This window comes from Protopterus annectens, chromosome 9.part0, assembly GCF_019279795.1.
Source record: "Protopterus annectens isolate FY-2018-M chromosome 9.part0, PAN1.0, whole genome shotgun sequence".
NCBI classification, from domain to species: domain Eukaryota; kingdom Metazoa; phylum Chordata; order Ceratodontiformes; family Protopteridae; genus Protopterus; species Protopterus annectens.
This window is the reverse complement of record NC_056743.1, coordinates 665,695,599-665,717,316: the sequence shown is the minus strand read 5'-3', so window position 1 is coordinate 665,717,316 and position 21,718 is coordinate 665,695,599. Positions and strand designations below refer to the sequence as shown.

At 40.0% G+C, this 21,718-nt stretch overlaps 1 protein-coding gene across 1 annotated transcript in view; it reads right to left on the bottom strand.

Moving 5' to 3' along the window:
- The window catches only part of LOC122811422 (von Willebrand factor A domain-containing protein 7-like), a 405,726-nt gene that overhangs the window by 252,573 nt on the left and 131,435 nt on the right, over window positions 1–21,718 (bottom strand). The window contains exon 5 of the mRNA XM_044083258.1: window positions 4,662–4,871. Coding sequence (XP_043939193.1) covers window positions 4,662–4,871 — 210 coding nt within the window. The remainder of the gene's footprint in view (window positions 1–4,661; window positions 4,872–21,718) is intronic.

Below are 21,718 nucleotides of genomic sequence, written 5' to 3'. Positions count from 1 at the left end.
ATAGCATAGTATCTCATATTTTCCACATGAAAGTAAGGAGTTTACTTGCAAAATCTACGCGGCAGTGTATTTTAAAGGCTACATGTGTCCTGTGGTTCTGTTTGTCACAGAAACATAGTAATCAGTGTAATACTGTAGAGCCGGAGATATCTGGGTGCTACAGATATGTAGCTCTTCTATCTCCGTACCTCAACAACTGTGTTAGAACTTTAGGAAGTTCAAGGTCTCCATCTAGGACCAAATGGTGTTAGGTGGCAGAGGAGGAGACTTAGTTGCCCTTTTTAGACAAAAGTGAAATGAAATGGCAAGTGAGATTAAAAGCAGGTAAAACTCCAGGATTAGACAAAACTCTTAGTGTCAAATAGGGCTTTGAAACTTGGGTCATTTAACTAGGAAATATGAAGAAGAAGCTTCATAACCGAGTTGTAGCTATGTAAAATAGTGCTACCAACATGTGAGACCCCATATCTTCCAGAGTTGAGGAAGAAACACACACACACACACACACACACACACACACACACACACACACACACACACACACACACACACACACACTCTCTAGAGTGTAATTTGTAAAAGTTATTGATTATTCCTTGGGTTCTGAATGGATACCCTTGCAGAGTACCTGAGAAACAGACCATTACAGCAAGCAAAACACTGACTGCCATTTTAAAAAGTGGTGATTGCAGTCATGTCTACTTATATGATTATACACATCACTTCCAGGGGACTGATCAGCACCTTTTCTACAGTTTTCATTGCATCTCCCCAACATCCTGTGCCTGGAGAAGCAAGCCTCTTTGACCCACCCTTGTTACAGCTCTGCTTGGGAACCTTGTGGAATTTGTTGGTAGACATCACATGACATGTTTTAAAATGCTATTTAAATGGCCACTGTACTTGTTTTAATGAAATCATAATGTCTCAGCAGTTTGAAAGAGATGAAGTGCTTAATAAAAGGACTTTAATCTTACTTCTACATCTCAAGATAGTGTTTGTTTAGGCTTTTATATGCTACCAGAAACCATTAATAGAAAAAGATGTTATATCTTACCATAATGTTCCATCTGTATTGTTGATCCTCGTTCAGTCATTACACCTGGCTTATCGGTTCCAACCTCGGAACAGATCTGGCCATCTTCTAAGCTCACAACAGCCACAAACTCTGGAGCTAAAGTCTTACCCACAATTCCCCCTCTCCTGGTTACCTCAGATTGAGTTTGCAAGTCAAAGGAAGTAGAGACTACCTCTGGTCAAAGGACCTAATGGAACCGAATGATGAGATCCACTATAAGTCTCAGGAGGGGGAAGGAGGGAGGGTCGTAATGACTGAATGAGGATCAAAAATACGGATGGAACGTTATGGTAAGACATAACTTCTTTATCTGATATTGTTAATCCTTGTTCATTCCTTACGCCTGGGACAGAGTCTCCAGCTACCTTTATTCCTGGGAGGCTCTCATGGAAGAACATTCCTTAGCACCATTGAACCAAAGGACCCTCTTCCTTTGGAGGCCAAATCCAATTTGTAATGGCTGATGAAGGTATGAGGTCTAACCCAAGTTGCAGCTGCACAAATGTCAGGTAAAGAAGCTCTAGCATGGAAGGCAGAAGAAGTTGCGACCGACCTAGTGGAATGAGCCCTAACGGCTGTAGTCAGAGGGATATCGTGAGTTTTGTAAATAAATGTTACACAGTCTTTTAACCATTTAGCCAATGTGACCTTAAAAACTGCACATCCAAGTCTAGGACCAGAATAGGCCAGGAATAGCTGATCTGATTTGCGAGAAGCCTTAGCTCTGTCCAGATAGAAATTAATTTGCCTGTGGATGTCAAGGGTATGTAGACAATACTCTCCTCTGTTAGAATGATTTGGAAAGAAAACTGCCAATTCAATGGATTGGTTAATGGACATTTCAGAGATCACTTTTGGCAGGAAGGAAGGATTAGTTCTCAATGACACTCTATCTTTATGAAAGATTAAGTAAGGCCGTTTGATGCATAGAGCTTGAATTTCAGACATACATCTGGCAGAAGTAATGGCGACCAAGAACAAAGTTTTCCTAGAAAGAAACTTGAGGTCGCATGAAAAAGCTGGTTCAAGAGGAGAAGTAGTCAAAGCTTGCAGAACTAAAGACAGATCCCATGGCTGGCTAGGTTCTCTAAAAGGGGGTTTCAAATGATTTACACCTTTTAGAAAAGTCTTGCATAATTTGTGTGACATAAGAGAAGAAGCATGGACACCATTATGAAAATTAGATATCGCGGCCAAATGAACTCGAATGGAAGAAGCAGATAGGCCAGATTGGAATAAACTGGACAGGTACTCCAGTGCTACCGGCACTGGTGCTGAAAAAGGGTCTATCCATTTTTTCTTCAACCAAATGGTAAACCTTTTCCACTTGCTGAGATAAGTAGTTCTGGTGGAAGACTTATGAGATGCAATAAGAATGTCAGGTATTGGGGAAGAAAGATCAGTCTGCCTGGCAATCACTGGAAGTGGAGGAGCCAAGCTGTGAGCTTCAGGCTGTTCAGGTTGGGGTGAATTAGGTTCTGTGGATGGGAGATCAAATCCAGAGTTGGATCTAGAATCCATGGTTGATCTAGCACGTGAGGCCATAAGAAGGGGAACCAAATTTGCCGAGGCCAATATGGTGCCATGTGGATTATCTTGCTCTTCAACTGGCGGGCTTTCTTCAGGAACTGGGGAATGAGAGGGAGAGGGGGAAAGGCATAAAGCAGACCCGAGGGCCAATCGTGGACTAGCGGGTCCCTGGGTGACTGTCCACAAGAGGGAATCAGGGTGAAGTAATTGCTGCATTTGTAGTTGGTTGGGGATGTAAAAAGGCCACAGCAAGGGAGACCCCAGCGGTTGAAAATCTTTGCCACTATAAGAGGATTCAGAGACCAATTGTGTGGTTGCAGAATGCACCTGCTCAATCTGTCTGCTATCACGTTGCAAATCCCGGGAATCTGCATTGCTAAAAGAAAGCGGTTGGTAGCCATCCCCCATTGCCATATCCTCATGGCCTCTCGACAAAGTGGGTAGGATTTGGTTCCACCTTGTTTGTTGATGTACCAGACTACAGCCATGTTGCCCGATTGTATTGCAATAGTCCCTGATGGAAGGAGGGGATGAAATGCTTGCAATGCTAGAAGCACCACCCTCAGTTCTAGGACATTTATATGCAGATGAGCCTCTAGGTCCGACCACGTGCCTTGGACCATCTTCCCCTGAAAAAGCCCCCCCCACCCCATCAGGGAGGCATCCGTGGTCATTGTGGCTTTGGGCTGTGAAGGGACGAGACCATTGTGATGGGTTCTGCGACATCCACCAAATCAAGTCTTGTTTGCATCTCTGAGTCACCCGAATCTGGGATGAGAGAGGAAACTGAAAAGGGTACCACTGGGTGAGTAGTAGTAACCATTGTAAAAGCCTCATGTGGAACCTCGCGCGGGGACAATGGTGATGGAACTGCCATGGAACCCAACAGCTGGAGAACAGAATGTGCTGTCAATCTTTCCCTTGAGAGGATTGGTACGAGTTGTTTTATCCTTAAGAGTCCTTGCTCTGGAATCGATGCCATGCAGTTCTTTGTATCCAACAGGACCCCAGTGAATTCTATGGATTGGGATGGGGATAGGATGGATTTTTGCCAGCTTATAGTTATACCTAGCCTTTCTGCAGTGTGAAGAGAGTATGCCAAGACTTTTTCCAATAGATGTCTGGTGGGGGCGGTGATGAGCCAGTCGTCTAGGTATGGAAACACTCAAAATCCTTGCAGTTGCAGGTGAGCTGTGACAACTGCCATGCACTTGGTGAACACTCTCGGGGCTGTAGAGAGTCCGAAGGGCAGTACGTGGAACTGGTAATGACTGGCTCCCGCACGGAAGCGAAGGAATCTTCTGGGTGGTCTGTCCACCTTTATGTGATAGTATGCATTTTGAAGATCTATAGAGCACATCCAATCACCTGCCTCCAAGAGTGGGAGGATAGACTGTATTGTGACCATCTGGAATTTCTGCACTTACGAATTTGTTTAGCACACTGAGATCCAAAATCGGTCTCCAGTCCCCAGTCTTTTTTGGCACTAAAATAATCTTGAGTAGAATCCGGATCCTATCTGGTCTGGTGGGACTATTTGGATGACTCTTTTTCTTAGCAGCTTTGAAATCTCTAATGCTGCTTCTACCCTTTGACTGGGTGGAACGTCAGGTAAGCTCCTTAGAGGGGCGGGACAAAGATCGAAGGGAATAACTGGAATACGATAATGTATTATCAAAGAAGTTTTACTTAGCTCAAGAGAAGTGGCTTGACACAACTGAATGGCGATGTGGCAGACGAAATCTGGGGTAACAGGGAGAGGGGAATTGTGGGTAAGAGTTTAGCTTAAGAGTTTGTGGCTGTCGTGAGCTTGGAAGATGGCCGGCTTGCTTCCGAGGTCAGAACCGATAACCCAGGAGAAAGGAATGAACGAGGATTAACAATATCAGATTCACATTTAGAATTCATTACTTCCCTCTCATTTGTGCTACCAGAACATTGTAATTAATTTTTTATATCCACAGCCTAAGCAATCTTAGTAACATTAGTTTCATCATTAATATTTAATATGACAGCTTATCCTATTAGTAAAACAGTTACATAGGTACTCAACCTGGATCATTAAATTCCACCAGAATGTAGTCATACGGTGCATCTGGTGTATTTGTGAAATTTCTGATGAGTTCAATGGCAACTTCTTTCACAGCTTGAATGTCGTTGCTCATACTTCCAGTTGTATCGATTGCCATCGTTAGCGAATATCCCAGAAGGCCAAAGAATTGCTCAAAAACATTGCCACCTAATTGGGCTAATAACCCATATCCTGTTAACAACATAAAAGAAAGAGAATTACAATTCATATACCTTACTACAGTCAATTTTTTTGTTTAACAGTCTGTTTCTCTTCCTCTGTGTGCAAATTATAGACAAATAAAACAATTCTGGTAAATAAAACAATTTTGTGGCAATATCAGATTAGTGCTCTATGCCATTTAATTATTAACAGTCAGGGAGCGTACACACACATATATATTTGTTTTATTATCTGTAGTGCCACTAGGGTGGTTGGCTTAATGTTTGTCTGAATGTTCTGTTACATTTTCCTGGATACGTTGAACAAAGAATAGTGATACTTTCATTTAAAAATCAGATTGTTAGAATTTATATCAGAATATACTACATTGCATTGTGATCATAGCATATTTGTGCATTTAGGAATGATTTAACTAGCATCTAGTCATATCCGAGTCTGAAGAATGATTTTTCTAGAGGACAAACTCTTTACTGTAGAGCTTATTTGGAGTAATGTTTACAGGATGTTATAATTTCTGAAAAAGAAAATACATATTTACATATTGCAGATCACACCACATTGTCTTTACTACAGTTAATCTTAAACAAAAAAATGGGTTGGGATTTTTTATAATGGTTAAGGTGTTTACCTTACAGACACAAAGAACAGGGTTTGATTTTCAACTTTGGAAGTGAAATTGGCTAGGCTTAAAATGGTCCACTGGACAGCCAGCCTAGTAATTGTCTATGAAATGTGTAGAATCATTTTACAAAAGTGAAGCCACATTCCCTTAACTTATTCCAAATGTAAAGCTTCATATGTGAGTTACTGTAATAACTCTCATTTACATTTTGGACTGTTGTTGTTTGCCTTTCGGCTTTTTCCCGGTAAAGGGTTGCCACAGTGGAACTCCGGTCCGCTAATGATTGGCAGTAGATTTTTACGAAACACCGAAGTGCCAGCTTGATGCCCAACCTTCAATGAAGGCACGCCAATTTACGCACGCATGTCTTTCGAACGCTACCCAACCGCAGGGAGGACATGCAGACTCCACACAGAAGGCACTCCAAGCCAAGCCGAGAATCGAACGGGAGAACCTCTTGCTGTGAGGTAACAACTCAACCGCTGTACCACCGCAGAATTATATTTTGGACTAATACATATAAAATTGTTCAACCTATTACCCACTTCCACCTGATCCACCCACTGGTGTTTTGGCAAATTCCTGTACCTTCTCTTCAGCCCACACAGATACACTTATAAACAGTCTTCATATCTCCTGGCTGAGTGGGTCCCCCAGCTGCAAAGAAAGTCTGCCTTGTAGTGTAATTATGAGAAGTATGGATCAAAGACCCTAAAGAGAGTAGTAGAAGGGAGGTGGTAGCCATCATGTAGTCATTGTTAATCAATAATCCTGGCACCTGGGAGGACCAACAATGAGTGGAATGATTAGAGTCATTCCCCATTTAGTTATTGCTGGCTTGCAAGACTCCTGCACTCTGTCAGAGATCATACAGACAATGTGCCCTTTCCTCCCCTACTGCAATATGGATGGGTGAGCAGGCTTTTGCACACATCATTCTGTCTCATCCAGTCAACCCTTTCAGTGACCTTAGTTCACTCCTGAACTCATGTCACAGGTGTCAGTGATAGACACTGTGCCTGTGCCTTATCATGCCATCCTTTTGGACTAACTTATTTCAAATTATTTTGTATTGTCATAATAAAAGCATGCTGTAGAGCTTGGAAGCTATGGACTTTTGCAAAAGTTTTACTGTGACTTTTGTCTCAGAATAAAAAAATGTAAGAGAATATAGAATAACTTATAATACACTGACATTTTTACTTCCATGATTCATAGCTGGACAGGTTGTATAATGCTGAGGTCAATTGTACGCATTCATTTTTATGTTACTGACTCTGAAGTAAAGGCAGGTCTTCTTTTATGCACAAAACTCTGAAAAACTCATTTTTAATGGTATAGGGGCATGGCCATACCTCCAAACATTTCTCTGTGTCAGACATCCTTTTCCCTTTAACACAGCATGCCAGCACAGTATGCAGACTGGTAGATTGTGTCAGATAAAGGATGACAAAATAATCCGTAGCATGTAAAAATGCATGCTAATAAGATGGCAATGCAGCACATTTATAAATTGCTCTAGTGTACTATGGGTCAGCTAGGACGTGTGAAGTGGGCTTTAGAAAATGACAGTCAGCAGTGTTACAGGAAGTGGACAGTGCCACTGGATAATGAGGAGTGCAAGAAGTACTACAGGAGTTGGGTGGTACCATAGTAAATGAACACTGCTGTATACAAATGCAGGGAGTGCGGAGGGTGTTCCTTTAGAATAAACATTGTATTACACACAAGGGGAGGTGGGAGTGGCATGTCCCTACACTGTATTACACACAAGGGGAGGTGGGGGTGATGAGTCCCTATTCTATATTACACACAAGGGGAGGTAGGAGTGGTGAGTCCCTACACTGCATTATACACAAGGGGAGGTTTGAGTGGCGAGTCCCTACACTGTATTACACACAGGGGGAGGTGGGGGTGATGAGTCCCTATTCTATATTACACACAAGGGGAGGTAGGAGTGGTGAGTCCCTACACTGCATTATACACAAGGGGAGGTTTGAGTGGCGAGTCCCTACACTGTATTACACACAGGGGGAGGTGGGAGTGGCAAATCCCTACACTGTATTACACACAAGGGGAGGTGGGAGTGGCATATCCCTACACCGTATTACACACAAGGGGAGGTGGGAGTGGTGTGTCCCTACACAAGCATTAGCATTACTTTTAACATTAGAAGAGGGGGCAGAACTCCAGATATAAGTATTTCTCTATCTTATACGAGGGTATGCACTGCTTTTACATACCTCGATAAACATTCTGTTAAGTGGATCCCATTGGAACACATAGCAGAGACCATATTACAACACATTTGTTGAACTCAAACATTTTCATCATATAAGAGGGCAGACCCTGAAATATTTCTGGTATTCATGGCTCATCCAGTCAATATGCATGTTTACATTTATGGCTATTTCTCAATCCCATCCTGCTGTGCTCCATAGATAAACACCCTATTAGTATTTAATGGTTTACTATCACATGTTTGTTCGTCTTTTAGATGAATGGAATATGTGCGAAAACCACTTGGCAGAACTGGTAGGGCGATCACCACAGTTTCGAAGCTGACATGAGCGAATGGCCACTGTTGTCACCTCCAACATTGTGGTACAGATTGCACTATAGTGGGGATGGTGAAATGTACTCTTACCCTCACTGTAGTGCGATCCCGGAGTTTGTATATATAAGTAGGGGGGTATGGGGGGGGCACACCTGTTGTAGAATGTTGAATAGGTAGGGGCATTTCAGTGTAGTTGACATGTTCGACATTCGACTTCATTGAAATGCTCGGTTCAGCATTTACACTGTTTGGTGTTCAGATTTCCGAACATTTGGTTCGGACAGCTGTACATTCGAACAATGTACTGTCGAACATGTGATAGTAAACCGTATTTAACATTTCTGAAATATAATCTAGTCTTCTGGTCCTCTCAGCTGAAGAGGAAATTTATGACAACTGCTTTGCCTTCTAGATAAATATTGTTCCCTAGATGGTATGTAAATTTGATTAAGACAAAGGGGGATTCGTAAATGTTAACACAAGGTGTACACAGTATGTGCACACCTTAAGGTAACTTTTCTGAATTCAAGATCAGCTCTATCGTAATGCTTTTGCTGTTAACTCATTTAGAAGGGTTAATCAACATGTCCATATAATATACACCTTGTAGTAACCTTCATGAATCCCCCCAATATATTCCATCGGAAAAACCTACAGAACAGTGAACAGAATGCATACTTTACCAGAAATGTACTATAGACTTACTTCAGAAAGACCATAATGTAAAAGTATAAATCTTTCCACTATACATTATTCCTTTAATTGAAAAACAATGAAAATTTGTTTATGCATGTTGGCTATGTTGATTATACCCAGTTAAGTTTAGCAAACAATCCATATTCTTAGATTGTCTAATAAGTATCCTTTCATAAACTGTTGCTTTTAAGTATCTAGGAAATGGAGCACAATCAATGCTTCTAAAAAATATCACCAACACTTTTACCTGTAAATATATGTCTTTATTAAGCAAAAATATGAACTTTGGTTAATGAAATCAGGGTCTGCTTTAGTAGTTTCCCTTTAAGTATTTGGCAGTGCCCTGTGTAGATGTAGGCACCTTTAGTTGGCATTTCTCCTGTGAAAGCACCCTTAAACTTTCACCAGTACCTAGTTGCACACAGGGCAACTAGTTTGCAGTGATAATCACTTCCCCCAGTATTGCAAGCGAGATACTACTGACTGTACTTTATATTCTCACTGCAACTAGTTAATGTATAGTAGAAATTGCCTCATGTTTACTGAGAACTAGTTAATTTTCAAACTGATAAGGAATGCGAGTGCTGTATTTATACAATGTTAATGGAGGCAAAGCTTTCACATAAAAGCACTCCTAATGTCAGTCAGGTTGCCAGTAGTAGACACGCTGCACCTATCACATACAATACAAAGCAGACATACAGACTCACATATGCTGAGGCACTTAAATGTAACCTTCCTAAACACCAAATACCTCATAGATGAAGTACACATAACAAATGTCTTCAGCAGCCTGGAAGGCACTCTTTTAAAACCCTCACATCAAAACATACAGCCACATCTCATGGAGCCTCTATTTCTAAGCCTAGAAGGCAAGCCACCACACAATCCAGTGTTCTGGTCATTGGAAACTCCTTGTGAGACACACTGATGTCCCCCTCACTAGGCTGAGTAAAGAGAAAGTTAAGGTCAGTTGCTTATCAGGGGCCAGGATCTGCCACATTATGAATGTACTCAGGTCTTTGGAAAACAAGTACCAGTATGACTCAGTCATAGTCCATGTGGGTGGGCCTGAAACATACCTTCCTAGACTATATGAAGAGAGACATTAAGGAGCTCTCAGAATATGTGTTCTAGGGTGGGATGAACCTAGAATTGAGCAATATTTTACCTTCTCCAAGGATGATGCCACAATATGAACAGATGACTGACTTTAATAATTGGCATAGTTTCTGGCATCATTCTAAGAGGGGTGCAATATTTTTCAGTATGGGGAGATGGTCAAAAGACCATGCTGATTTGCCAGGGATGGTCTGCACCTCTCTCATCTAGGCTTTCAAGTATTAGCTAAAACATTTTCCTTCCCTAGAGTGCCTTTTTTAGGCAATGCCAAACTGAAAGTACTTCCAACATAGCAAATCAAAACCAAGAAATTCTAAAGGGAGAATTCTAAACGAGAAACTCCACTCCCTAGAAGCTCTCATCACTAAAGAATGCTGAAATCTGTGTGGTCACTCAGATTTGGTTTAAAGTCATGGAGAGCACACTGGCAGTGCAAGGCTAGAATGCCTTCCACAAATTTAGACCAGCTCCTACACAGACAGGGACTAAAGGTGGAGGTGTCTTGATTTACATCAAAATAAATATACCTAAAGGCTGACCAAACAGGACGATGCATTTCAGCTTCTCCACATTCAAATCACTATAGGCAAAATCCCATACCACTTCCTTGAAAGCTATAGGTCCCCTTCTATGTCCCAGGAAACATTCACCATCGAACCCAATATCATATTCATGGGTGACTTTAATTACACCACTATTAACTGGGAATCATATATGACACCAAATGTGCAGGCAAAGAGATTCTTGGATTTTGTAAATACAAACTCCCTGGACCATATTGTCAAAACATCGACTAAGGGCTCAAACATACTAGATCTGGTCCTCACTAATATGGGAGATGCAGATCCCCAAGTATAATGTCCTCTCTGGTAAGGTCAGACCACAAAACAGTCCTTTAAAGTAATAATAAAACCCATAACCCCAGCTAACCCTGGAATGTGTAGGCGCTACTCTAAGGTTACCTTCCTACTATTAAGGACAACCTGGCAAATTTTCATGCCCCCATAAAGCCTGAGAACACTGCTGCCTATGCAGAACTGTTCACAGAAGCCCTATACAAGCATGCTAATAGCTGCATAGAAGGAGCTGTACCCAGCAGGAATAAGTACAGAACTAACTCAAAAACATGTCACCTTGGCAGAATCACATCAATAGGCTATTTTACAGAAGGAAGAAAATCATGGGAACAATTAGGAGGTGTAGCACCCTTCAGGATAAACCTAGAATTGAGCAATATTCTCAAACAAAAACTCTCAGCAACTCTCAAACTAAAACAACTCAGAGGAAAATAAAGACTACCAAAGCCAAAGCTGAGATAAATGTGGCCTCCCAGACCAAGGACAACCACAAGGCTTAGTTATGTAGGCAATACACAATTGTGTGCAGAGCTCACTGTTAGTGAAGCCACCAAAAGATATAGCAAACCTACTGGCACACAAATCACAAATGCAGATTTAACTTTACGCCACTCTCTCCTTCAACTTCCCCTCAGGAAATACCATCAAATGAAACTCCCCCTACTATCACTAGGAAAAAGGCCCTCAATGCTCTCGCTAAGGCCATGAACACTGCATTAATGGGCTGAGAAAATATCCCAGGATACCTTCTAAATAGCATGAAACATGACCTATCAGTCCCCCTGGAATCACTTTTTAACTGTAGCCTTCAAACTGGATTCATGCCTCACCATAGCTCTCAGCCTCTTAGAACAAGAAATCTGGACAAAGCCATAAATAATGAGGGGAACAAAAGCCCAAAAATAGGGACAATTTTTAAACACTGCTCTTACAAACTTGGAAAGTTGATAGAATAACAGGTTTTACATTAGCATGCATTTTCTGAAGGGTATGAAATGTGGAATTCATATGCATGTCATTTTTCTGCCTTCAGTTCTCAATGATTTACAGTTTGCCAGAAAAACAACATTTTATGAGGAACAGACTAAAAATATGAGGCAAAAATCTGGACATTCTGTGAAAATCTGGACAGTTGAAAGCTATGTGCCTTAAGAATGGAAACATTAACAGTCATCCATCTGCACAAAGTTGGGCCACTTACAGACCCTGGAAACTAGTTTGGTTTCATCAAAGGCAGGTCATGCCTACTTAACCTGGTGGATGAAAGCAAAACAGCTCATACTGCCTACCTGGACCTGGCCAAAGTGTTTGAGACAACACCCTACTCAGGCATCATTGATAAACTCAAGGTATAAACCCTTATGTGACCCAGTAGATAGCCAGCTGCTCATTAACAGGACTCGTAGTGAGAACTGGGGAGTTTACCTCTACAAAGAAGCCAGTCACAAGCAGAGTCCTCAGGGATCAGTCCTTGGGCTGTTCATTTTTGGCTTTTACTTCTATGAAGTCAAGACCAATGTCACAGGCCTGACTAAATTTGTAGATGATTGCAAATTAGGAGTGGTCAAAACCCCCACCAACACTAATGTTCCCCAGGAATGTCAAGAAATGTACAATAGTATCCTTTGGGAAATCATCCACCCCTGGTAACTATCATATTCATCAATGTTTATTTCCTTTTATTTTTACATCACTGGCATCTCCTTATGCTTTAGTGCATCTTATGTATTCCACGATCAAATGGTATATATATGCCTTTTTAAATTACATTTGTACTAGTGTTTTATTTGATGTTATTTAATTCTTTGGAGTTATTCTCCCTGAGCATCCCCTAAAAATAGGTATTTATTACACAATCAGACTTTCTTCTGTAAACAAATGTTAGTAAATACATAAATTTTAACAACACACCCCTAAGAGCTAGTCCAGTAGTCAGAGACTTGGGTACACATATAGTCAGTAATTTAGCCTTTGATCATCACGTGTCTAAAGTAGTAAGGAAATCATTCTATGCTGTGCATCTTAAAAATAAAGATATGGCATCTAGGTTCAAGGAGGTCATTGTTCCAATGTCTTCAGCATTCATCAGACCTATCATTGAGTACAATGACCTCATTAGTATTTACTTAACCAGGTGCATCCAACAAGTGAAACACCCCCAGACATTTTTAATAAACAGAAATCAGGGCATAAGTAACATGTTCTGTGTACACATCTCAAAGCTCTATCCTTGTATTCTGTCTCCTACAGGCTGTTGACAGGAGATCTATGCCTGGCATACAAGGCATTGTCAGACCTCACCCTAATGGACCATCTGCATATCTGTAAAACAGCACCAGAATTACCTGTTCTGCATACTTTGCCTGTGACATAAATAGCATCTGCTAGAGATACGGGTATGTATCCCAGAGATGATCCCTTCTCTTGAACAGGTTCCTCATCCTTGTGAAGCAGAGTTCCTCCATAATCCAACTCAAGTGTAATTTGGACAATTGGATTTGATGGGGAACAGGAAATTCATCCTGGTTTGGTACCTACGTCTCTAATGGATACAGGTAGCCTGTAAATGGTTCATCTCCTGCTTATACTTATCAAGGGTACCAGAACTTGTCAGATTTGGGATGCATTTATAGGCTTAAAAAGGCTCTAATGGTCATTAGCCCAGTACACACGTAGGAGCCTATGAGAAAAGATCATCAGCCAGTCTGATTTATCTGCACGTAGAATTATCATTTGTGCAGCTACCCTCACTTCCACTTTTCCTCTTTCCTATCTTTCTGAGCTCTCTAATACTAGTAACACTGTCTACCAACCATTTTACCGGATTAGTCCATTGAGTTACCAGTTTGTAACAAACTTAGACAGAACATGAAATTTTCACCTTTTAAATTATTAATCATTTACTGTCTTTAATTTTTGATTTTATTCTTTGAACCATTCCTTTAACTACTCTGTGCATTCACATTATATTCCAGCACCTCATTTACCTTCTGGGTTGAAAATCTTTCAGCTTTCTATTTTTTTCACCATTATAATCTGGCATAGACTGTACTGCATTAGTGAATATTATCAGAATGAATTTCAATTAGTTTTTTTATCCCTGGAGATATGCACTTTTATTTTCACACTATTTCAAAGCTGGTCTGACTAAAGATCTATGCAGGTACAACTGGTCCTTAATGTTGTTGTCTTTCGGCTTTTCCCGGTTAGGGGTCGCCACAGCGGAACTCCGGTCCGCTAATGATTGGCAGTCAATTTTTACATACCGAGTTGCCAGCTCTGACGCACAACCTTCAACGAAGGTACACCCATTCACACATGTCTCCACGCAGACGATGCTCTAGCTAAGAATCGAACCGGACAGCGCCTTACTGTGAGGTGACAATGCTACCGCAGCACCACCACTGCAACTGGTCCTTAATAAGAAATAATATTTATTTATTTAAATAAATAAATAAATAAATAGATAGATAGATAAATAGATAGATAGATAGATAAACAAACAAAATAAATAAATCACTTCCCCTTATTACTTTATTCTGTAAATTTGTTTCTTTGAATAATTAGAAAGCAAGTTCTTTTCTTCTTCTCTCTCATTATTGACTCCCAGCTAAGAAATAACATTTTTAGTACAAGCATCAGCATTACTTCATTTGCTGCTTATATCAGTCTTTCCTTCCATAATCTAATTACATTTTCACTGCATTAATTTTAAAAATATAGCAAAACATTAAACTACAAGTTAAATGTTGACAGATCAGCTTTTTTCTCCGAGTGCTATGAAGAATACAATTAAAAATAATTTAGGGCTGGTATAATGGTTAAGGTGTTGACTCACAGACACAATGTACAGTGTTTAATTCTCACCTTTGGGAGGGAAACTGGCTATGCTTAGAATGGCCTGTTAAGAAAGCTAACCTAGTAATTAGCTATGAACTTATGTGGTAAGTTACATAATGGTTAAGGTGGTTACCTTACAGACACAAGGTATAGGGATAGAGTCTCACATGGGTAATTGGGTATGCTTAAAATGGGCCACAGGAGCAGTTAGCCTAGTATGAACATATGAAGTCTTCTCCTAGGTTAAGTGAAAATGTCTTATACTTAACTCTTAAGTATATAAACTGATTAAGTCCCACAATAGTACCTTAATTTATGTGACTTTTAGTCCAGCCTTAAAAAAAAGTTGACATTAACAGTGGGAATAAACTTAAATTTGCCTTGCTTGATAAAATCTCTGTTGCTGAAATTAATGTTTTCCATTGATGATTTTATTTTGTAATAAATTGGTCTCATGAATTTTGAATAAAAAAGCATGCAATGTCTCTCCTTATGCATTCCATTTAACACTACACCCCCCCCCCCCGAGTTAATATATTTGTATAACCTGGATCTTCTAATGCTCCTTGCAGGCTGCCACTAACATTACTCTTATCACCAGATAAGCCCCTACTTTTTTGGGGAAGTTAACATGGTGACATATTAATAGTAGAGAACCCAAAAAGAAAGTCCAGCACCAAGGAAGTTTCAAATAAACATTTCTTTATTGTGGCAACCCAAAATAAAAAGCAGACCGGTTTCAGCAAAAATAGAGCCTTCCTCAGTGCATAAACTCACACTGATTAATACAACAATTAAATAGTACATCATAAAATTAGTGTCTTGAGCTTATTTTTTCATATCAAATTAACTGAGTTCATTAAGGCCTGGCTTGAACAAAGCACCCAGTCTAACAATCCAACATGATTCTTTCTCATTTAAAATAGAATGCCATCCTGTTTTGCATAATTTATTACCTTGGATTTTGTTTATAATAGTAAATTGGAATTTGGCAGTGCTATGGGTTATGGTGTGTTTATACAAAGCATTGGATGTTCTTTTGTTTCTAACATCACTGAGATGTTCACTAATCCTAAATCTCAATGGGTGAGACGTTTGTCCTACATAAAATGCAGAACAAAAACACTTTGCCAAGTAAATCACTCAGTCACTGCTACAATTACCAAAACATCGTATTTGATATACCTTAGAAGAGTTATTGCTGGTAAATGCTTTAGTTTGAGAAAAGTGTGCACAAGCACTACAGTGACCAGACGAAATGATGCCTACTAATTTGTCCCCAAATAGGGTAACTTGTTGTTTATTAGATGAAATGGAATGTTTATAGTGAGTAAAATTATTGCGCGGCCCTTAACGATAGGAAAATAAACATTGTGGTAGAAGCACTTCTGCTAATTTTTCATTGGCTAACAAAATATCCCAATGATTATTTATAATGTTTTTGAAGCTGTTTGTATTTCGTCCATAAGTAGTAACCAAACGAATGGGTTGAGAAGTTTGTGTGTGCCTGCTTGTAGGCATATCCCTATATTTAAGTAAATTGTTCCGATCTTGATTTGTTGCAAATGCACAAGCTCTTTGTATGGAGTCTGTAGAATAACCTCTCTTAATGAATCTATGGGTTAAGTCATTACTGCAAATTGCATAAGCTTCATCAGTGGAGCAAATGCGTTTAATGCGTAAAAATTGGGACTTGGGTATATTTTGGATGATGTGGTGGGGGTGATGGCTAGAGGCATGAAGTAGGGTATTAAATTGTGGAAATTTTCTGATAACCTCCGTTTTGAGTGAATTGTCATCTTGTCTGGAAATATGAACATACAAAAATGTGATTTGATTATAATCCCAGTTAAATGTGAATTGGATAGCCCACTTATTTTCATTTAAGTATTGTACAAACTCCTGCACATATAACACATCACCCCTCCACACCATCCAACAATCATCCAAGTAACCTCTCCAGATATCCATATTCTGTAAAAATATGTTGTGATTGTCATCATAAATCAATTGCTCTTCGATGTAGCCCATAAAGAGGTCAGCATAAATAGGAGCGAATGATGCTCCCATAGCAGTTCCACAAACTTGCCAATAGCACCTCCCATGGAAATAAAAGACATTTTTAGTAAGAACATGTTCAGTTAAGCAAACTAATAGGGTATTAAATCCAAGAGTGTATAATTCAGCTTTGTCCAGCCAAAATTGAATGGCTTCTAATCCTGCCCAGTGTGGGATGTTGTTGTATAGGGCAGTCACGTCTAGTGTGCATAGAAGCCAGTCCTGATCCAACTGGGTGTCATTGATAATATTTAGAAATTGAGTGGTATCTTTAATTCTGTATCTGACTAGAGGTAGTTGTTGTTGTGTCTTTTGGCTTTTCCCAGTTAGGGGTCGCCACAGCGGAACTCTGGTCCGCTAATGATTGGCAGTAGATAAATATTCTGTAAGGAAGGTGGATAGTGGTTCTGTCAGAGATCCTTTATCTGATATGATTGGTCTTCCCAGAGGTTGTGTTGGGTGTTTATGTATTTTAGGTAATAGATAAAGGTATTGCGATTTAGGATCTGAGACCGTTAATTGATATCTAACACTCTGACTGATAATCCCTTTTTCCTGTTTCAATTCCTAAAATGAGTCAATTTCTTTTTTAAACTTAAATGTTGGGTCTAAGGGCATAAGCATGTAAAATTGAGCATTAGACAATTGTTTGTTGGCCTCTGCTTTATACATGGTCCAGTCCATGACAACCACCGCCCCACCCTTATCAGCTGGTAAAATCACTAGGTCATGGTTATTACTTAGTTTGTGTAATACCTCCTGTTCTTGTTTGGTGAGATTGTGATTGATGTTATCAAATATCTTGTGACTGAAGTGTAATTCCTTCAAGATACACTCCTTAAATACTGAAACAGGTTTGTCCATGGGAGGCATGAAGTTAGATTTACGGAAATGAAACACAGCAGATGTTTGAGTTGGATTTGTGCTTGAAAAGAACAATTTCAGGTTAACAGTTCTACAGAATTCATTTATATCAGTTACTAAAGCAGGTTCAGAAACAGAAAACACTGGAACAAATTTTAAACCTTTATTTAGCAGTTTTCTTTCTACATCTGAGAGTTTCTGAAAATAAATATTATGTACATTATTAGTATTGAGTGTGATAGAATCTTGTCCAAAAGTTGTTGAATGTTGTGTACTTCTTCTGTGCTTCCTACCCCCCCCCCCGTGTCTCTTGACCCCAAAGGGTCACTATTAGGTCTTTTCTTGGCAACTGGAGATACCTGGTAGAGATTGATTCTATATCTGTTACAGAAGAGGAGTCATCTCCTGAGGTCCCGCCATGGGTATTCCCCCTGTTCCTTAGCATGGATCTAGGTCGTTTCTTTTTGTTAATGTATTTATGTCCAGAGTCTTGAAATCTGACACTCATATATGCCAAATGGTTTCCCTCCATCATATTCTAGTGTGTCCCTGTTGAATTTGTGTGTTTTCTTCTTAATCAATTGTTGCTCCAAGGATGATAAATCTTTGGACAAAATATTCAAATGTTTCTTAAAAAAAGATTCCCCTTCATAAACTCTTACTTCATTGCAGTTATTTGTAACCTCTACAATACACTGGTCTATGGTTCTTTCATAATAGGAGATAAGAGCTTATCCAGACTGGTCTACTGTTTTTTTCTGCATGCTTAAATGTTCTCAGTGGAGACGTGAAGTCTTCAGGTGCAGGACATTGAAGGAAGCTGCCCAAGGGAAGTTGCAGCTGAAATGAAAAAGACCTGCTGGTCTCATCCACATACATCTAAATAAACCTACAGTTTATTTCAGGCAAAGGTTTTTGAAAAGTTACACTTCTAAGAACTGATGTGAGAACTGTGTTTTAGTGTACTGGTTTTCAACTTTTGTGCTTGAGGGACTTTTTATCGGGGTATCATTTGCCTGGGGTAAGTTGGTTTACAAAGCTTTGGGTCCAGTCTGACACGTTGTATATCCTGACGGGTGCAGGCTTAATTGTCGTTTTTGTGAGCAGTTTGTGTAATTTTTATCATTATTTTGGGGTCAGTGACTTGTGATTATCGCAGTGGAGTTTGAGAGTTTGAGAGTTTTCACTCTAGCGGAATTTACATATTTTATTACATGCTTTTGTATTTTTGCTTGACAGTTTTTGCTATTTTATATTTAATGTATAACTTGGTACTGGATCTGCTGAGTTTTTTTTTCCTGTGAATTGTTAGGATAGATTGCAAAGGGCACAGTTCTGTTCATGTTGTATAAGTTAGTAATCTAAGTGTATCTGAATAGACTATAGAAAAAAAAAACTTCTACTGTATGCATATACTATCTTATCTATTTTGGCATTGTAACATTTATTTTATTGTATTCTGTCTGACGTTGTTATTGTATATCTTAAAAGATTTTGTTTATACTGCATATTATTAAAATTAAACCGCACCCTCACTCCATTAAACCCATCACAACCTCTATTCCAATAAACCACAAAACTGCATACTACCTCTCGCCTTCTACACCGATCCACAGTCTTCCAACACAGATAACTCAATCACCATGTCACCAACACCACACTCCCACAACCATATCATCCCATTACTCTTGCCTTCCCTATCTGTCTGTCTTTACTTTTCCTCCTTCGTTACTACTTATCACCATCCACTTAACACTATATCAAATCCCCCACCCTACCATACACCACAAACCATCCTTTCATACCTGCAAACGTACAACCAATTATCCTTTACCCTTTAATTTTTCAACTCATCTCTCCTATCCATTACTCCTCACAATCCAAAAAATATCCCAGCCTCAAACACCACTTCCTAACTGTATTCTACCTTAAAACCATTACCAGCATTGCAGCTCAACTACTACTAGGAGGTGATATCCACCCCAACCCTGGCCCAACATACAACACCCATACCACACCCAACCTCCGATTTAAGCATAAACCCACTGATTTATTCATTCTAAATCTAAACATTCGCAGTATCATAAATAAAATAGACGTTACATGGAATTATCTCTGTATACAACCCAGACATTATAGTGATTACAGAAACATGGCTTAAAACCCCACATTAAAGATAACTCTATAACTCCACCTGGCTTCAACATATTATGAGTTGATAGACCTTACAGAAAAGGTGGTGGCATTGCCCTTCTTTACAAATCCAATTTAAAAGTACAGCTCCTTCAAAAAGAAACCCCAGATTTCAACACTGCCGAGACCCTATTCACCAAAATCTTACTAAACCAACACAAACAACTAAACCTACTCAGCATTTATATACCACCAGGAGACCACCTTAAGACACTAGAATCTATACTCCACTGGGCTTCCCACTCCCTGTCCCAAGAAACTTTACTCCTAGGTGATGTCAACATAGACTGAAACACTATACACTCACCCATAGCCACCAACCACATAAACCTATATAATTTCATATAACTCATATACACACCCACAAGAATTGACAAAACCACTAAATGAAAATCCACCTTAGACTGTATCCTGACTAACCAGCCCAATACTGCCCACCTATCTGGAATACTACCTGACTCCCTCAGTGACCATAACCCAACCTTTCTCCTTCGGCACAAAATAAAATCTATTAACACCCCCGCTCTCTTACAAATCCTTTTCCAAAAAAATTTCTCCCCAGAACAATTCTCGGAAGCCCTAAAATCCTGTCACTGGGCTCCCATAAAAACCTTTCCCATGGATAATGCAGTAGAATACTTCAATGCCAAATTCCTAGAGATTTTAAACCAACTAGCCCCACTAAAAACTATAAGATTGCAAAGTAACACTGCCCCCTGGTTAAACAAAGCCACAAAAATCTTACTCAAGACTAGACAATTCCTGGATAACTTGGCAAAAATACAAAACTCCCGTAACTAGGCAAAGCTTTGCTGAGCTCAGAAATAAAGCAAAAAAGCAGGTTAGGTTGGACAAGAAACACTACTATATTTCCCTACAAAGTAAACATAGCAACAACTCACAGAAATTCTGGGCTGAAGTGAACATCCTCCAGCCTGGTAAAGCCACCACACTACCCCCAGATATCACAGGTACTGATCCACACATAGCCTCTAGTTGTAATAACTACTTTACCTCTTCAGTACTGAACCTGGTAAGTGCAATATCACCCATGACCCAACATCAACCCTTAAACTACCAGACTAACTCCACCCCCTTCACTTTTAACCCAGTTCCAACTACAACCATTCAAAATCTCTTAGCTAAACTCAGACCTACCACTGTAGCTGCCAACACTCTCCCAGCTCAATATCTCCAAATTGCATCCAAGGCCATTGCCTACCCCATCTCCCTACTCATTAACATATCTATCTCCTTGCATTCCATTCCTTCATTATGGAAAACCTCATATATCATCCCTCTCCACAAGGGAGGTCCATCTACTGACCTCTCCAGCTACCGTCCCCATTGCCATCCTATCACCCTTCTCAAAAATTCTAGAAAAATGTATCCACCACCAAATCCTTACCCATCTGTTAACTAACAACCTTCTAACTAAAACCAAACATGGATTCAGACCTTCCAATAGCACCAACACTGCTCTAATTAACTTCTCCAATACCATAAACTCGCATAGGAACCAAGGGAAGCTGGCCCCTGCTACCCTCTTAGACCTATCCAATGCATTTGATACAGTTTCCCATAGCAAACCCCTCACCTGCCTAGCAGAACTCAACCTCGATGTCTCCACCTTAAAATGGTTTAACAGTTACCTAAACAACCGGTCACAATCTGTCAAATGGGGCAACTCCCTATCTCCCCCACTCCCTGTCACATGTGGTGTCCCACAAGGCTCAGTCCTTGATCCCCTTCTCTTCAACATATTTACAAATAATCTCCACCTAGCTACCACTAAAGCCAACATTGTCCAGTATGCGGAGGACACTACTCTAATCTGCTCAGCACCAAACATCCAATTACTACAAAGTAAAGCCCAGGAATCCTTCACTGAGGTAGAGGAACTGGCTAAACTACCAACTAACACTAAACCCCAAAAAAACACAGCTAATACTATTCCACCCAATCAATCACTCCTCCACTGCCTTTACCATCATGTCAACCAATGGCACCCTCATCACCCCAGTAACTGAGGCCAAACTCTTAGGCA